The following is a 16,848-nucleotide window of genomic DNA, read 5'->3' as shown; positions in this document are numbered from 1 at the left end:
ATGTGATCCCCATGAAGGTGCTAGCAATTTCTCCCATAAGCAACTGGGAGAAATTGAAGGTTTGAAGCAGAAATCTTAGTATATAGCAGCCTGGTGTGTGGGTTCTGAAGAAATTACATAAGAAAAGGAAAGGTAAAATTTAGGGAAAGGAACAAAAGCCTCTATTTGATGAATTAAACATCTGTGTGATTTTTCTAAAAAAGAATAATCATAATGTGCTTTCTTTACTGTGTAGAAATGGTTAACATTGGCTTGAAAATAGTAGGCTTGTTAAAATGATTTTAATAATGGATTAACTATGAGTCATCCATATTTTACTGAGGATTGCCTAAGAGAGTATCCTTCAGACGTTTTTGCTTATACCTCTTAAAATAATTTTGAAAGCCCATATAGACATTTATACCTTTTTATCAGACATTTTGATTTTTTAATTATAAATCCAAATGGTTGATAATGCAATTTTGTCATATATAAATATTAACATTTAACAGTAATGCTATTAATATCACTTATAAGTGAAATTCTCCTATAGCTATTTGACATATGTGATTATCCTTTAGAAAAACTACACTGAAATTCAGTAAGTTGGATTTTACATTGTTCCTTTTTCCTTTTGTATTTTTATTTCCATTCCATTTCCTTTACATAATTTTATCAAGTAATGTACTAGCATACTTTTATGCTTTAAAAGTTCATTATCCATTACCCTTTCATACCTCCTGTAATAAATATATGTGTATTTTAGCAGAAATTTATGTTCATTTTTTCTTCTAGGATCAGTAATATGTAACTGATTAAAACACAGAAATATACTTCATATTTTCATTAAAAAATTGTTCATGAGTCCACACTCATTAGTTCATATTCACCAGAGGATACTTCTGCTATAATGAGATAGGTTGTGTTGATTAAAAAGTCTTTCCTACAACAATGATTGAATCCTGGCTTGGTTTGTCTTTGTTCCTATAGTTTTGGACAACGTACTCTTTAAGGACAGAGAATGACTGAGAGCTGTATTTTAGTTTTGTAAAGTGAGATAAAAAGGACCAGCAAGATACCTTGACACAATTATTCTTCTTAAGCGATCACTTTAAAAGCATGAAAGCTGAGAATCTGAAAACCCAATTCCTCAAAACATTTCCAGTTTATATAACCCTTGGAATATATTTGAATACCACTAGTGGGTTTGAAAACCACTAGTCTAATGTAAGGAGTACTGGAGAAGAGACAGTTTCTTTTACAAAGTACAGTAGTAGTACTCTAGATTAGTAATTGACTTATCTGAATCTCAGTTTCTATCAATAAAGTGAGGGTGGGGTAATTAAACTAATTTTTAAAGATTCTGACCAGTGCTAAATATCACTTCATTTCCACTGGAAATGTTCCCTATACCCAGGACCACGGGAAGAGGTCAGGCATCAATTCAGAAATGGAAAAAGAAAGATGAATAGCATTTGTGTGCTCATTCAATGATTGTGTGGATATAGATCAAAAAAGATTTTTTGATGCACGGGACTATGGTGGTGGCACAGGGGTGATTTGGTGATGGGAAACCCGTGGGGATTACAATTGAGATGAAAAAAAAATGTGCAAAATGATGTAAAAATAAACTTTTTAATAAAAAAAAAAGATTTTTTGAAAACATGTTTTGTTAGGATATGTTTTCAGGTAAAAACCAGTTTCAGTGTATTGTTTATGTGACTGTAGATAATCCAATGTCTGAGCTTTTATTACCTCAGCTGCTAAATGGGAATAATACTGTCTATATTGTACTTTGGGAGATAATTAAAGAGAAACTGTCACTTCACTAAGCATAAATGTTTTCAGAGTTCATCTATGTTGCAGCATGAAATGAATCAGAAATTCATTCCTTTTTATTGTTGATTAAATACTATATTGTATGAACATGTCACATTTTATTCATACATTCATCTGTTGAATCAATATAGTTACTATGAATCAATGTTGTTATTAACATCTGTACACAAGTTTTCTGCATGGAGATATATTTTAATTTTTGTGGATCTATACTAGAATCAGAACTTTGAGGAACTGTTGAATTGTTTTTCCAAAGTGGCGGTACATTTTTATACTTCCAACAGCAATGTATGGGGGTTCTATTTTGTCTACATCTTCCACAAATTGGTTTTAGCCATTCTAGTGTTTCAAATACATGGTTGTGGTTTTTATCCATTTTTAGCCATTCTAGTGTTTCAAATACATGGTTGTGAATTTCCATAATGGCTACTGATGCTGAGTATTTTTTTTTTTGTATCCTTTTTGACCATTGTATATCTTCTTGTGTAAAATGTGTACTTAGATTGTTTAACCACTTTAATATTGTGTTATTTATATTTCCATTATTGAGTTGTAAGGGTTCTTTTTATATTCTAGACACAAATCTCTTTGCAAACATTTAAGGACTCTTATTTATTTACTATCTGGTGGTGCTATTTGAAGCATAAAACCTAACTTTTCTATTTTGCCTTTTGTCATGTTTGCCTTTTGTCACAAGTTGTCACTTGTGTTTTAGGGATTCTAGTAAAGTTTTGTGTTACCCACAGTTGCATATATTAATTTTTATGTTTACTTCTCAGTGTCTTGTGACTTTAAGTCTTATAATATTAGGTCTCTTATCCATTTTGAGGTTTTTTTTTTAATGGTATGAGGTTGTGGTCCAATATCATTTTTTAAAATGTGGCTATCTACTTGTCCCTGCATCATCTGTTAAAATAAACTATTCTTTCCCATTGAATTATCTGCCACTCTTGTTGAAAATCATCTAATAATAAATGTAAAATGAATCAACTTTTAAATGCTGATCTAACACTTTTGTTATAGTGTTCTGAAAACAAAAAAATAGGATTCAAGTTGTCAGTTAAAAAGTTCTGTTAGACAAAAGAGGTAAAAGACCTCTACAAAGAAAATTACAAAACACTATTAAAAGAAATACAAGAAGACACCATGAAATGGAAAGACATCCCCTGCTCATGGATTGGGAGAATTAACATCATCAAAATGGTCATCCTGCCAAAAGCAATATACAGATTTAATGCCATCCCAATAAAAATCTCAATGACATTCTTCAAAGAAATAGAAAAAATGTTGATGAGATTCATATAGAACAACAAAAGACTTTGAATAGCCAAAACCCTCATGTTTAAGAAAAAACAAATGGAGGCATTACAATCCCAAACTTCAAGCTATACTACAAAGCCATAATAATCAAAACTGCATGGTACTGGAATAAGAATAGACATACAGACCAGTGGATTCGAACAGAAAACCCAGATATAAACCCACAAGTTTATGGACAGCTAATTTTTGACAAAGGAGCAAAGAAGATACAATGGAACAAAGAAAATTTGTTCAGCAAATGGTTCTGGGAAAACTGGGAAGCTACATGCAAAAAAATGAAACTAGATCACTGCCTCACTCCAGTCACAAAAATCAACTCTAAGAAATCAATTGGGAAAACATTTTCTCACACAAAAGCAGTGATAAAGGACTGATCACAAAATATATGGAGAACTGATGAAACTCAACAAAAATAAAGTAAACAACCCCATCAAAAAATGGGCAGAAGAGCTAACAAGACACTTCTCCAAAGAGGAAATGCAGATGGCCAGCAAACATATGAAAAAATGTTTAACATCACTCATAAGGGAGATGCAAATTAAAACCACGAGATACCATCTCACCCCAGTGAGAATGGAACATCTTCAAACAACTAGCAACAACAAATGTTGGCGAGGATGTGGAGAAAAAGGAACTCTCCTGCACTGCTGGTGGGAATGCAAACTAGTACAACCACTATGGAAAACTGTTTGGAGGTTCCTCAAACTGCTAAACATGGAGCTTCCCTATGACCCAACAATCCCACTTCTAGGTATCTACCCAAAAGACACAAAAACACTGATTGAAAAAGATACCTGCTGCTTTATTTACAACTGGAAAAACATGGAAGCAGCCCAAATGCCCAAAAGTAGATGACTGGATTAGAAACATATATACAATTTACTCAGCAACCAAAAAAAAAAAAAAAAGAAACACATGTCTTTTGCAGCAACTTGGATGGAGCTGGAAAAGATCATGTTTAGTGAGATAAGCCAGAAAGAGAAAAAAAAATACCAATGGCTTCGCTCATAGCAGGAGTATAATGGACCAGGCGAGAAAATTGTAAGAATAATGAACAGCCATATACCAGAGACATTTTGTGGGGGTGGAATGGTGAATGGAATCAAAAACGGGCGGTGGAGGGTGGGGAGGGAAGTGCACGGGACTATGATGATGGCACATGGGTGACTTGGGACTATGATGATGGCACACGGGTGACTTGATGATGGGAAACCCACAGGGATTACAATTGAGATGAAAAAAAAAAAGTACAAAATGATGTAAAAATAAACTGTTATAAAATGAAAAAAAAAAGTTCTGTTAGAAATTACCTTCTCTGGGCCCTCCTTGGTGGTGGAGTGGGTTAAAGCACAGCACTAAGAAGCTAAAGCCACTTCAGATGAGTTTCATACCTGCCCTGAGGTGATCCACATGATGGGGCAGACCTCTCTGATCCGTCTACTGCTACCCTCAGCAGTGTACTTCATCAATCTGCCCGTTCTGCTCCCCATCCTTGACTCTGGTGAATTCTCTCACCACACCTGCACCTCTGGTCTGTACCCCAGTTCTGTATGCATAAATAAATAAATCTTAAAAAAAAAAGAAACTACCTTCTTTGATCTGTATCACCAATATTATATTTTAGAAGATAATGACTCTAATTATGTAAAATTTGAACACAACATAATGTTGCATTGTTCATGTTTGTTGGTTTTCTCCATCAAATCTGTTAATTGATATAACTAGAAATGTTAAGTATTCTTGTTCTGTGGTTGAGTTTCTGAGTGCTCCTGAATATCTATCTCCAAGAAGTATACATATATATATATTTTAATCTATTTATGATCATACAGATCTATTTATGTATGCATACAGAACTGTGGTACAGGTGAGAGATGTAGGGGCTGTTAAAGGATTCACCAGAGACAGAGGGGAGCAGAACAGTCAGATCATCGAAGTACACTGCTGAGGGGAGCAGTGGGCGGGCCAGGAGAGGTCTAACATGCCATGTGGATCATCTCCAGGACAGGCAGGGATCGAACTCATGTGGAAATGACTTTAGCTCCTTAGTGCCATGCTTTATCCTGCTGCACTACCAGGAGGGCCTCAACGTATGTAGTTTTTATACCAGGGTGTGAGTCCTATGCTTTTTGACCAACACATTTCAGAAAATCACAAAAATTGTTCTAGCATGAAAAATAACTTAATTTCTGGTTCCATTTTTGACCTAATGGAGTTGATGTACACAGTATGAGTCTTATTTAGGAGGAACAGGAAGGAATGATGTTATTAAGTAATGAGATCCACCATGGAAGTGGAATAATAGCAGAGGGTCACACTGTAACATTTAGGAGTTTAGTTTAACTCTAATGAAATTGGAAAATGCAGTGGCTTAAACACAACAATAGTTTCGTGTTGTTTTTATTCCATGGCTGGCTTGATGGATCCACCATGTCCTCTGAGAGCCAGGCTCTTTAATCTTTCTCTCAACTAGCCATCCATTCCATGTATGCTTATGGTGTGGTAGTCACATGACAGTTGCTCACATTGGATCTGAATTCCAGAAGGGAAGGAAATTAAGAGTGAAGGTCAAAAGGCATAGGTCAGTGAACTAGCATTGCGCTTCTGCAAAGGGTTGATGGCAAATGTGTGGTTTTGAACTGTAAAAGAGATACAAATGAGATACATCCATCACTTTATAGAGTTTTACTAGTGAAATTGATATCATTTTATTAATGACTTTAGCTCCTTAGTGCCATGCTTTATCCTGCTGCACTGTAATTGGCATTACTGTGAAACATCTTGTGATTCTTGTAAGGCTGGACTTAAAAAGCTAGAGAGACCTGGGTTAGGGTCCCAGATCTACTTTTGGGACCTGTAGGCAAAATACTCAATCTCTCAATGACTCACATTCCCAACATGTAAACTCTGGATAACATCTTTACGGGTAAGATGATCAGATAAATTATGTCCAACCGAGGCACTCCCTGGTGGCACAGCAGGTTAAAGCACAGCACTGAGAAGCTAAAGCCACTTCCACATGAGTTCGATTCCCGCCTGCCCCGGAGGTGATACATGGCGCGGCAGACTTCTCCTGACCCACCCGCTCCTCCCCTCAGCAGTGTACTTCGTGGATCTGCCTGTTCTGCTCCCAGCTGTCTCTGGGAAACCTCTTGCTACCCCTGAGCCTTTGGCCTGTACCCCAGTTCTGTATGTACAAATAAATAAATCTTAAAAAAAAAAAGATAAAAAAGTTATGTCTAACTGAGGGACTTAAGTGCTGTAAGGGGAATTCTATTAATAATTATGCTTAATTCAGTACCACCTTCAGGTAAACTCAGGACTATGGTCAAGCTACTGATAGGTATTGTTGACAGAATCAAATTGTTAGGGGGAAATGATGTCCTGAGGGAACTCTGCAAAGTTCTGTGGACTCTACCCCCTACTTTAGTTATTGAAACTACAACTCCCAGCAATACCTTAGAGAGATATGTGAGGACCCAAGGACAGAGCTAAGCAGGCATTCTGCGACTTTTGGGGAGATATCAGGGAGTGATGTGAGACCTGCTCTTGCTCTCTGGACTGTGTGCTCTCTCTGGACCTCGTCACTGGTGGCTGGTGGTTTGGCTCTTGATGAGCTATCAGTGTACTGGAGTTCCAAGTCAGCAGAGCTGGTAGGATGTCCTAGTTAACTTGTACCTCTCTCTTTCCCTGGGTTGTAACTTTTCCTTTCTCCTTTGAAAATAAACCCATTATTGACCCTTTATGTGTGTACCTGCAGGATAATTTTTTTTTAAAGATTTATTTATTTATGCATACAGAACTGGGGTACAGGCCAGAGGATCAGGGGCGGTGAGAGGCTTCACCAGAGACAGAGTGGGGAGCAGAACAGGCAGATCGACGAAGCACACTGCTGAGGGGAGCAGCGGGCGGGTCAGGAGAGGTCTGCCACGCCATGTGGACTCCTCCGTGGCAGGCGGGAATTGAACTCATGAGGAAGCGGCTTTAGATTCTCAGTGCTGTGCTTTAACCCGCTGCGCCACCAGGGAGGGCCCTGCAGGATAATTTTTAAGCATGCAGGGGAGGACCCACAGATAGGCACCCAGTTCATAATGGGATGCTCTGTAACAAAAATAAGCCCAAACCTGACACACAGAATGTGCTCAGTAAACACTAGTCACTACTGGTTTTAGGTATGGGATTGGAAATTTCCATTACTTCAGTTTTGCCTTTCTCTTTTAACAGTGGTATGCTTGATATTTCTTCCTCACTAATTGTTTTGGTAGAACTATGCAAAAAAAAAAATAAGCTGCTCAAAAAGGGGGTGGGGGGCATTTTAATAGCTTTCCCAGATAATTTTGGTTATGGATAATTCACTAAAACACCACAATACTTTCTCAAAGGTTACTTGTAAAGTGGATTCTGAAATCCTATTAATGAGCTTTTTGTAATATTCACATTAAAATCCACTATTCTGACTTGAATCATGATTTTTGTAACATCCTGTTAGTCATTTGAAAATGTTAATTTACAATTATATTCTAACTGCTTACATATTTTAGAAACCTAGCACCTTAGAACACTCTAGAAAATATATGAACACATACGTACACATTCCATTAGACATCAGAATGATGTCATCACTTGTCATGTTGTCTGTGGAAAACTACATATTTGTGAAAGAACAGGAGTGATAAAGACAAATTCTATTATAAAGATAGTTTTGAATACATTATCCATTGAAAGGTTTTATTTTAATGTTAGATTACATTTTAAGAACAGATGGTATGGTATGATGTGATCTGTTAAGATAAGCAAAGAAAAAAAAGCAACTTTTTTTTAAACTGCATTTGGTAACAGTATACTATGGGTAAAACAAGCTATGACTCACTTTCCTATTTTTTAAACTGTGGATAATAATCTTTACAGGGAAAGTGATGAGATAATTTAAAGGCTCCTAACTTAAAGGCATTTTTCTATTTGTCTTTTTAAAAATTTAAGCTTGTACTATTTATTATTGTAATGCATGTGGGTAGGTACCTTCGGAAAGCTCAAAAGGCTTCATTTTTAGCTCTTCTCCCTAATCCTCTCCATGACTCCAAGATAGAATCTTTGTAGAAACATGCAGGTGATAGAATGCCACTAAACTTTTTATAATACATGGGTTTTTTTGTTTGTTTGTAACCTGGACTGGAAGATGTCTATTTTCTACAGAAGATGACATTCTCAAGTGTAATTCTCAACTGTAATTGGTTATATGTGATGTGAAGAATTGCTACATAACCCTTTTATGCAGGATGATATGGCAGATTAACACTACATTTTGGAAAAGTCACTTGCTAAGTTGTCATTAGCGAGGTGGATAATAGCACTCTACTCAACAATACTACTAAGAATAATTTTTTTTTTGGACTTTCTGCCCCTTACTTTTCTATTTAGTTTTTCAAAGCTCTTACCAGTTCCCTCAGGTTGTACAGTAGGTCTCACTGCTGTGGCCCATCCAAGTCTACACTTCTGGAAAATGCTCTGACTTCAAACAACACTTATTCCTTCTCCTTTGGTCTTCCACAAATATCCTCTGTGGGCATTTTTTTTTTCCAGTGAGTTTTGATCTTAAATCAGTCTAGACTGATATAGTGCCAGTGGATGTCTAGCCAATTAACATTGTCCACAATAAGGCACGAATGATGGATACCAAGTACTTAAGAATTAAAAGCCAACTCATGGTCTGAACAATTTGCAAAGGGGAAGGCTACATGTAGCCTTTGAATGAGCTGCTTTTTTCCTTTCAACAGTATTAAAGGCAGTGCCCACTTAGATTTTAGCATAATTATACTAAGTAGCCAGTCAATAAAGGAAAGAAGTTTAGTAAGTCAAAAAATGAGATGTGAGGTCATTACATGGTGTAGTTGGGCAGTTCTATAGGATGAAAGTGAAGGGGAGTTAAGTGCCAGAAAGTCAGTGCTCATCTGAGCAAGGTATGTTTTGACTTCCAGTGGTATTAATTCTAGGATTTTCAGTAGCCTTCCTTGGGCATTTCATTTATTCCCAGGATGAATTTAAAATTTTTAAAAAGTGAATTATATTGTTGTTCAAAGTTTAAATTGTGATTTCCAAGTGTTTTTTGGGTTAAGCATGAGATAACTTAAACAAACGCCACCTCTGCCCTCCTTTGCCGGATGTCCTCTCTTCTCCCGCAGTTGTTCCAACAAGACTTGGCCGAATGTAGGTGTGGTAACTATTTAGCTCTGTAGGCCACTAACGGCATTATCTCGGAGTCTCCAGATTCTTGCTCTCGGCGTCACCCACTGAGGCGGTGCTTAGCCCGCGGTGAGCCCGGACGTCACCGCACGCTGGATGGACACAAGCAACAGGCACGAAGAGTAGGCCACTACCGCAAGCGTCTCGGGCAACAGCAGTGGGTGGTACACGAATTCTCTCCTTTCTTTAACCCTTCTTCACACGGAGTCCCACCCTCACCGGAAGCAGAGCGGGGTCTACATTACGCCACTTCCGGCCGAGACGACCCGTCGCAGACGGGAGCGAGCACGCTGGTGCGCGGCAACTTTGTTCCCGCCTCCTTTGCTTCGGACGCCACTCACCTTCGTCCTCCGCGGAGCGTGACGTGCGTGCGCGCCCCCGGCCTTGCGTCAGGGCTGACGGGGGAAAAGGCCGAAAGAGCGAGGCGAAAAGGAGGGGTTGTGGAGGTTAGGGCCCAACCAGCGAGTCCCGTCTCCCTCCCTCCTCTAGACAAGGAGCGGAGAGGGAAGGGGAGGAGCAAGCCAGGGCCGGCCGCGCACACCAGGAGCCTCCTCGTGGAGGGGGAGAGCGGAGGAAAGGGGCAGCTCCGCTACCTCTTCTCGCGGCCGCGGCGAAGGAGGAAGAAAGTCAGGGCCCATACCCACCGCCTCAGATTCAAACGCCCACCCCCCCTTCCCATCTCCCCGGAAACAGTCCCCCGTCCTGCCCCGCACACTCGCTGCCCCAACCGTGAGCCGCAGCCCGGTCGCCCCCGCCTCGCCCCGCCCCGCCGCCCGTCCCTCGGGCCGCAGAGTGCGCGAGGCCCTAGGCCGGGAGTTGTTGTCAGGCCCAGGCCACTTCTGAGGCGCCCGCCGTGTGTCGCCGCCACCACTGGAGGACGACGTCGACGCGGAGGAGGAGGCGGCGGAGGCGTGTTGTTGTCTCACCCACTCCCCTCCCAGAACTCGCACCCAACGTCAGGGCGCAATGGAGTGAAGCGGCGACGAAGGTGGTACTTCCGCGTTGCGCTGCCGGAGCCCAGAGCGCGGCCGAGGCCGCTCCCCCACCCCCGGGGGCACTTGGAGGACTCCGGACGCCCCCGCAGGTCAGCGCCCGGCGCATCTGGTGTTTTTGCTCCTAGGAAGAGGACGACAGACGTACGATCGGAAGCCCTGCCGCCCGATTGCTGCTGACCCCCGACTCGGAGGCCGCCGCCTACCCCACTGTGACCTGGAACCCGGGGACTCGCGTCCCGACTTGGATTATCGTGGCTCGTCTGCCGACCGACCCCGCTGCTCGGTGTCCCTCCGCCGCCGATCCCGTTTCCGGCGGGGGAGATGGCCAGGATCTGACCCCGAGGAGGCCGCACCCGCGCCGCGCTCTGCGGCGGGCTCTAGGCAATGCCGAGCAGCTCGGACACGGCGCTGGGGGGAGGCGGGGGCCTGAGCTGGGCGGAGAAGAAGTTGGAGGAACGTCGCAAGCGGAGGCGATTTCTGTCCCCTCAGCAGCCGCCGCTGCTGTTGCCGCTCCTGCAGCCGCAGCTCCTGCAACCGCCGCCGCCCCCGCCGCCTCTGCTCTTCCTGGCTGCTCCCGGCACGGCCGCCGCCGCAGCCGCCGCCGCCGCGGCCTCCTCCTCTTGCTTCAGCCCGGGCCCCCCTCTGGAGGTCAAGCGGCTGGCGAGAGGCAAGAGGCGCCCAGGAGGGCGGCAGAAGCGGCGCCGCGGGCCCCGTGCCGGGCAGGAGGCGGAGAAGCGTCGGGTCTTCTCGCTGCCCCAGCCGCAGCAGGACGGCGGTGGCGGTGCTAGTAGCGGCGGGGGTGTGACCCCGCTGGTGGAATACGAGGATGTGAGCTCCCAGTCCGAGCAGGGGCTGCTGCTGGGGGGGGCCAGCGCGGCAACGGCGGCGACGGCTGCCGGGGGAACTGGGGGCAGCGGCGGGAGCCCGGCCTCCTCCTCTGGCACCCAGCGGCGAGGGGAGGGGTCGGAGCGCCGGCCCCGCCGGGACCGCCGCAGCAGCAGCGGCCGCAGCAAGGAGCGCCACCGCGAGCACCGGCGGCGGGACGGGCAGCGCGGCGGCAGCGAGGCCTCCAAGTCGCGCAGCCGCCACAGCCACAGCGGCGAGGAGCGGGCCGAGGCCGCCAAGAGCGGCAGCAGCAGCAGCAGCGGAGGCCGCCGGAAAAGCGCCTCGGCCACGTCCAGCAGCAGTAGCAGCCGCAAGGACCGAGACCCGAAGGCCCACCGGAGCCGGACTAAGTCGGCCAAGGAGACGCCTTCGGCCTACAAGGAGCCGCCCAAGGCCTATCGGGAGGACAAGACCGAGCCCAAGGCCTACAGGCGGCGGCAGCGGTCCCCGAGCCCGCTGGGAGCCCGGGACGACAGCCCGGTGTCCCACAGGGCCTCGCAGAGCCTGAGGAGCCGCAAGTCCCCCAGCCCGGCAGGAGGTGGCAGCAGTCCCTATTCTCGGCGGCTGGCGCGCTCCCCGAGCCCCTACAGCCGCCGCCGTTCGCCCAGCTACAGCCGCCACAGCTCCTACGAGCGGGGTGGCGACGTGTCCCCCAGCCCTTACAGCAGCAGCAGCTGGCGCCGCTCCCGGAGCCCCTACAGCCCGGTGATCAGGTGAGTCCGCGGACCTGTCCTTCCGAGTGGGCTGGCCCGAGACCCCCCAGCCAGGGGCAGTGGTCTTTGGACTTTGCAGAACCAACCAAGCCCGCCGCCCAGACTGGGAAACCCAACTTTGGAGGTGCTTCTAGCAGGGAGGGGCGTTTTCGCGCTCCAGTTTCCCCTCCGGCATGTTTTAGGGGTGGGAGGGACAAAGCAACAGGTCCAGCAGAGCTTTTCTCGCTGTGACAGGGAAGATTGCAAACAAAGTTCAAAGTTAAATTTCTTACATTACTATAGTAACAGGTTTCTCGCAGCTGTTCTTGACTTCCAACTTTGCTTACTTTGGTTAATGTAGAGGTGGTTTGTCATCATTTGGAAAGCTCCTGAAGAGATTTCATTGTTGGAGATTTAGGAATGGATTGTAGCCTGGGGATTAAATATTGTTCAGGAGAATGAGAATCACGTGCTGATGTCAGAGTTCGGTATGGATTGCAAGTATTTCATATGATTAGCACAGCGATGAGAAAAGCAGCCTTTCTCTAAGTTTGCTTTTAAGTAGGTGAGAAGGGCTTATGTGGAAGCTTCCAGTTTTAAGTTTTGAAGATAACATGGCCATTTTATGATAGTCTTTGTGCAATAGTATTTTTATGCCATCTTTCACTCTCAATTTTAAAAAGGAGGAAAAAAATCACAAGAATGTGGTTTGCGATGACAGTGAGTTGCTAGTAACAGAAATAGTATTTGGTTGGTGTAATCCACTGTAATTTAGTGCAGTCCTAGAATGTTACAAATTTGTTCTCTTTTTAACTAAACACTAAGCTAGCAGGATCTTTGATTAGAAATCTTTAAAAGGTATTTGATATAATGAAATTGTAGTAAATCTTTTATGTAGCTTTTGTGCTCCAAAAAGTGTGCATTGGTGTATCTTTATCCACCAAGCAAAATGAATTAAAAAGGATTTCAGTGTTTTGTGACTTGTTAAACAAATCTTGGAACTCTTGGAAATAAGTCTAAACTGTGTAGTTTGGGGTATTATGAAATGATGTTTGCGTTGTTTTTTTCCTGTTGGTATTAGTTTTTAATAATGTCAAGTGAATGCTGAGTAGTTTTAAAGTATGAGTTAGGCTGAGTCTCAATATACTAAATGTATCTGAAAAATTAGAATACTACTTTGAGGTGTCAGCCTTGTAAAGATGTGTTGTGAGTGGAGACATGGTTATGAGTTTGTCTTTAAACTCAAACAACTGTCTAAATAAATTTCTGCATTGTTAACATTGTTCAAGTACATTTAATATGCTAGTTGACAAGCAAAGATAACACTGAAAACTCACAAAATAAAACCTTTTTTTTTAGTTTGTAAGTTCTTTTATCTTACTTATGGTCAAAATATTTGGGGTTTACTTAACATTTTGCAATTGAATTTGTTTTCAGAAACTTAAGTTAAGATTCAGGATTTTGGGTGCCAATTTAAGAATATGATACCAGTTTCTAAGAATAGGTTTTGTGCTAATCAGATCTTTTAATTGCTGGATACTTTAGCAAGGAAATCTTTCACTATATAACAGTGTTACGTATTTTGTGTACTATGTAATGGTGGCATGTATGATTACACTTATTCAAATTTAAAATTTATTTATTGAGCGCTTGTCATAAGCCAGATACTGTTCCAGGGGCTGGAATATAACATTAAGGAAAGACAAGTCCTTGCTTTTATGGAACTTATGTTCTAGGTCCTTGCCTTTATGGAACTTACGTTCTAAAAGATGAGTAATGAATCTTTTGATAGTGTTTATGTTGACGGCAAGTATTTCTAAAGAAGTTTTGGATTTGGAAATATCTTTATCAAAACCATTCTTCTGACCGCTGGTCTTTTGGTGTGCACCTGAATATATTTAAAGGTGAGATGATGTTATTTTTGAGATAGTCAGTTCTATTGAGTTAATGGAATGGAATTTATGTCCAGTCCTGGTTTGTCCAGAGTCTGTGAAGGCTCTTGGAGAATCAGTTCCCAAAACTAAAGAGAAATAGTTTTGGTTTTGTTTTTGTTTTTAAGGATTAAACGAAAATTTGTGTTTTGTAAGTATGGAAATACCATAGAAATGTAAGATGGTTGAATTATTATTAAATAGCTTGAATTACGGAATTCTTTGTACTGAAACAAATTCACCTCCACTTCCCCATTACTGCACGTTTTAACCTTTTGGAATGATATAGAGCAAATGTATATGCTTTCTTTTAAGAAAATGTAAAGGCAGGTGTGAATCTAAAGTGTTAAAAACCAGTGTCACTTTAATAAAGAAAAAGAAAAAAAAGTTAAAACAGTGATCATATCTTCTGAATCTTCTATAGGACAAAAAAAAAATCTCAGTTTTCTTAAAGTATGGTTTTCAGATTGGTCACATTGTATCCAGTTGTCAAATAATTTGCTTAAAATGTGTCCTAGAATTTATAGCTAAAGATAATTAAAAAACCTGAGATTTTTAAACATAGCAAATCATTATTACTATTTAGGACTAATTAACTGAACTCCCTGGCTTAACACAAAAAGTTTTATTTACTTTTAGAATTTAGTAACTGTGTTATGTTAATTATAAACACCATGAAGGCACTTAGCCTTACCCACCATTGTATTCATAATGCTGGGTTGTGTCTGGCACAGATTTGTTGAATGGGCAAATGAGGAATGATGGTATTTATCAGGTATATGTCATATGATTGTGAATCTGGTTTACATTAAATGTGTTATCATGGCCTATTAACCTTTACCCAGCCCACTTGGACTATATATATTAATGAATTGTCATTGTAGATTTTTCTTTCCTCCATTGTAGATTATTTTTAAGGAAATGTAAAAAACATTCAAAATAGTATTGAAAGCATGATATGAAGATTTTTTTCTTAGTGTTAGTTCCTAGAATAAATCCTGTCTGTTCCACTGACTTCTGCTTCACAGCTTGCTCTTTGCCTTCCTTTATCAGAATCTTCAGTCCTCTGCTCATGTTTTCTTCTTAACTTTGCTTTTTTCTCTTTATAACTATCTTATCACATTTCTATAGTACTTGACTATTGGAGTGTGGGAAGTCACATAATCTTGCCTATTGACCAGGTAATAAATGTGAGGGTATACAAAAGAGGGGGGACTGTTTAAGAAAGGGAGGGAATGATCCCGACATTGGGATTTTACTGTGTGCCAGAGACTGGTAAATAATTGTTTATGCATTTGCCTTTAAAACCCTTTTGATTGTTCTAGATATTCCCATTGATTGATTGGGGAACAGAAACTATGAAGAGTATAGTGATTTGTCCCAGAATCATCTTGGATTCAAACCCTGACTGATTCTGAACTTTTGATGCTTTTGATACTCTATTTTGAGTCTCAGTTGGCATTCAAGGGAGCAGACTACCTCACCTAGTGATCTGTTTTGCTAAAATTCAACACCCATTTGGTATTTATGTATTAACTTTTCTTTCTTGGCTATCTTTGCAGCATTTTGTTGGTTAAAAAAAAAAAAAACTCATGTAAAGATTTTCCCCCAGCTTTTTAATCTTTTATGAATATGAAGCTAAAAGTATTTCTTGGAGACCTTAAAACTTTTTATATTTTGTATTGGTGGTGGTTTTACAGTGAAATATCTTGATGTGAAGTCAGTCAAGTCAGATCAGTTATAATATATAATAAATTGTTACATATGATTGGTTCTTTTTTGAACCTTAGAAGTTCTATTCTATTAAGGAGCAACAGAAACCTTTATTATGGAGTAACAACAAGACCATGAGAATCTAAAGAAGTGTGGATCCTAGATTTAAATTGATGGAATTTTAGTATTCTTTTCCCTGAGTTATGAAGGTACCTCTGTCATGGAGTTTTTTGTTTTCTCCTAAGATAGAGAGAGACATTTCAATATTGTCATAAAATTATTCACAATATCCTAGTACTTATTATTAATAAGTAATTTTTATCTTAAATGAATGGAATTTGCTAAGTACCTTTAAAAAGTGTCAAAAATTAAGGGTGGTAGAATAAATGCCCCAACATTCAGAAGGAATGGACATTTAGGTGAGCTGTCTTTGGTCTCCAAAGCCTATAATCACACTTTTCATTCTCTAGATGGCTTTGTGTTTTTCTCCTCTCTGACCTTTACTTGATATTTACATCTACTAGTTCTTACTTTTTTAAAAAAATCTAACATTAATATTTATCCTATTTCTAGCACCTTTGTTAAGGCCCTTGTTTAAAATTTTATCTTCTGTTACTCTTTTCTTCCTGATTCTATCAGGAAAGTTTCCTGAAAAACTTAGATCATGACACTTCCATTATATAGAATTAAGTCTCGATTTTCTAATATGTGACCAGGAATGCTTTTGTGATCTGGGCCTGTTCTATCAGAATTCTGGGTTTAAAGCACTTTATTTCTCAGTATTTTTATTTTTCTGTGCTTTTAGCTTGAAATGCTCTTCTTCTCTCTACTGCTGGCAGCTTTGTGTTTAAAACTCACTCAGATCAAATTCCATTATATGAGACTTTTCTCCATTCAGAATCAGTTCCCTTTCCAATACTCCTGTAGCACTTTTTGCTTTATCTTTACTGTAGAGCTTTAAAAAAATTCCCTTTACTATTCTGGTTATTTGACTGGCTACATTGGTGCTTTCTTTACCACATTGTAAGCTTCCTCCAATAAAACACTAACTTTAGCATATAAAACTTTTTTGGCTGTGTTTCTAAATCTACTTGCTTATGATGTAGGATGGGAGGAAGCTGTATCATTTGGTTTATAAGAATGAAATTTTAGGAACTCTAGTTTCTACTTTATTAGAATGAATGAAGGTTGCTGAGAGTCACTTTTAATGTGACTAGAATAAATTTAGTTTTAGTGTTTAAATTGCATTCTTTT

The 16,848-nt window shown here is 41.0% G+C and overlaps 1 protein-coding gene across 2 annotated transcripts in view; it reads left to right on the top strand.

Annotated features, from left to right (window-relative positions):
- The first annotated feature begins 10,155 nt into the window (after positions 1-10,155).
- The window catches only part of CDK13 (cyclin-dependent kinase 13), a 68,150-nt gene continuing 61,457 nt past the window's right edge, over positions 10,156-16,848 (top strand). For both annotated transcript variants that reach the window (XM_004676656.2, XM_004676655.2), the window contains exon 1: positions 10,156-11,971. In XM_004676656.2, the coding sequence (XP_004676713.1) occupies positions 10,758-11,971 (1,214 nt within the window). In that variant the 5' untranslated portion in view covers positions 10,156-10,757. The remainder of the gene's footprint in view (positions 11,972-16,848) is intronic.

Source organism: Condylura cristata, unplaced genomic scaffold (genome assembly GCF_000260355.1).
Source record: "Condylura cristata isolate star-nosed mole 26May11 unplaced genomic scaffold, ConCri1.0 scaffold00005, whole genome shotgun sequence".
In the NCBI taxonomy this organism is placed as follows: Eukaryota; Metazoa; Chordata; class Mammalia; order Eulipotyphla; family Talpidae; genus Condylura; species Condylura cristata.
The sequence above is the reverse complement of the archived record's forward strand: the minus strand, read 5'-3'. Positions and strand labels throughout refer to the sequence as shown.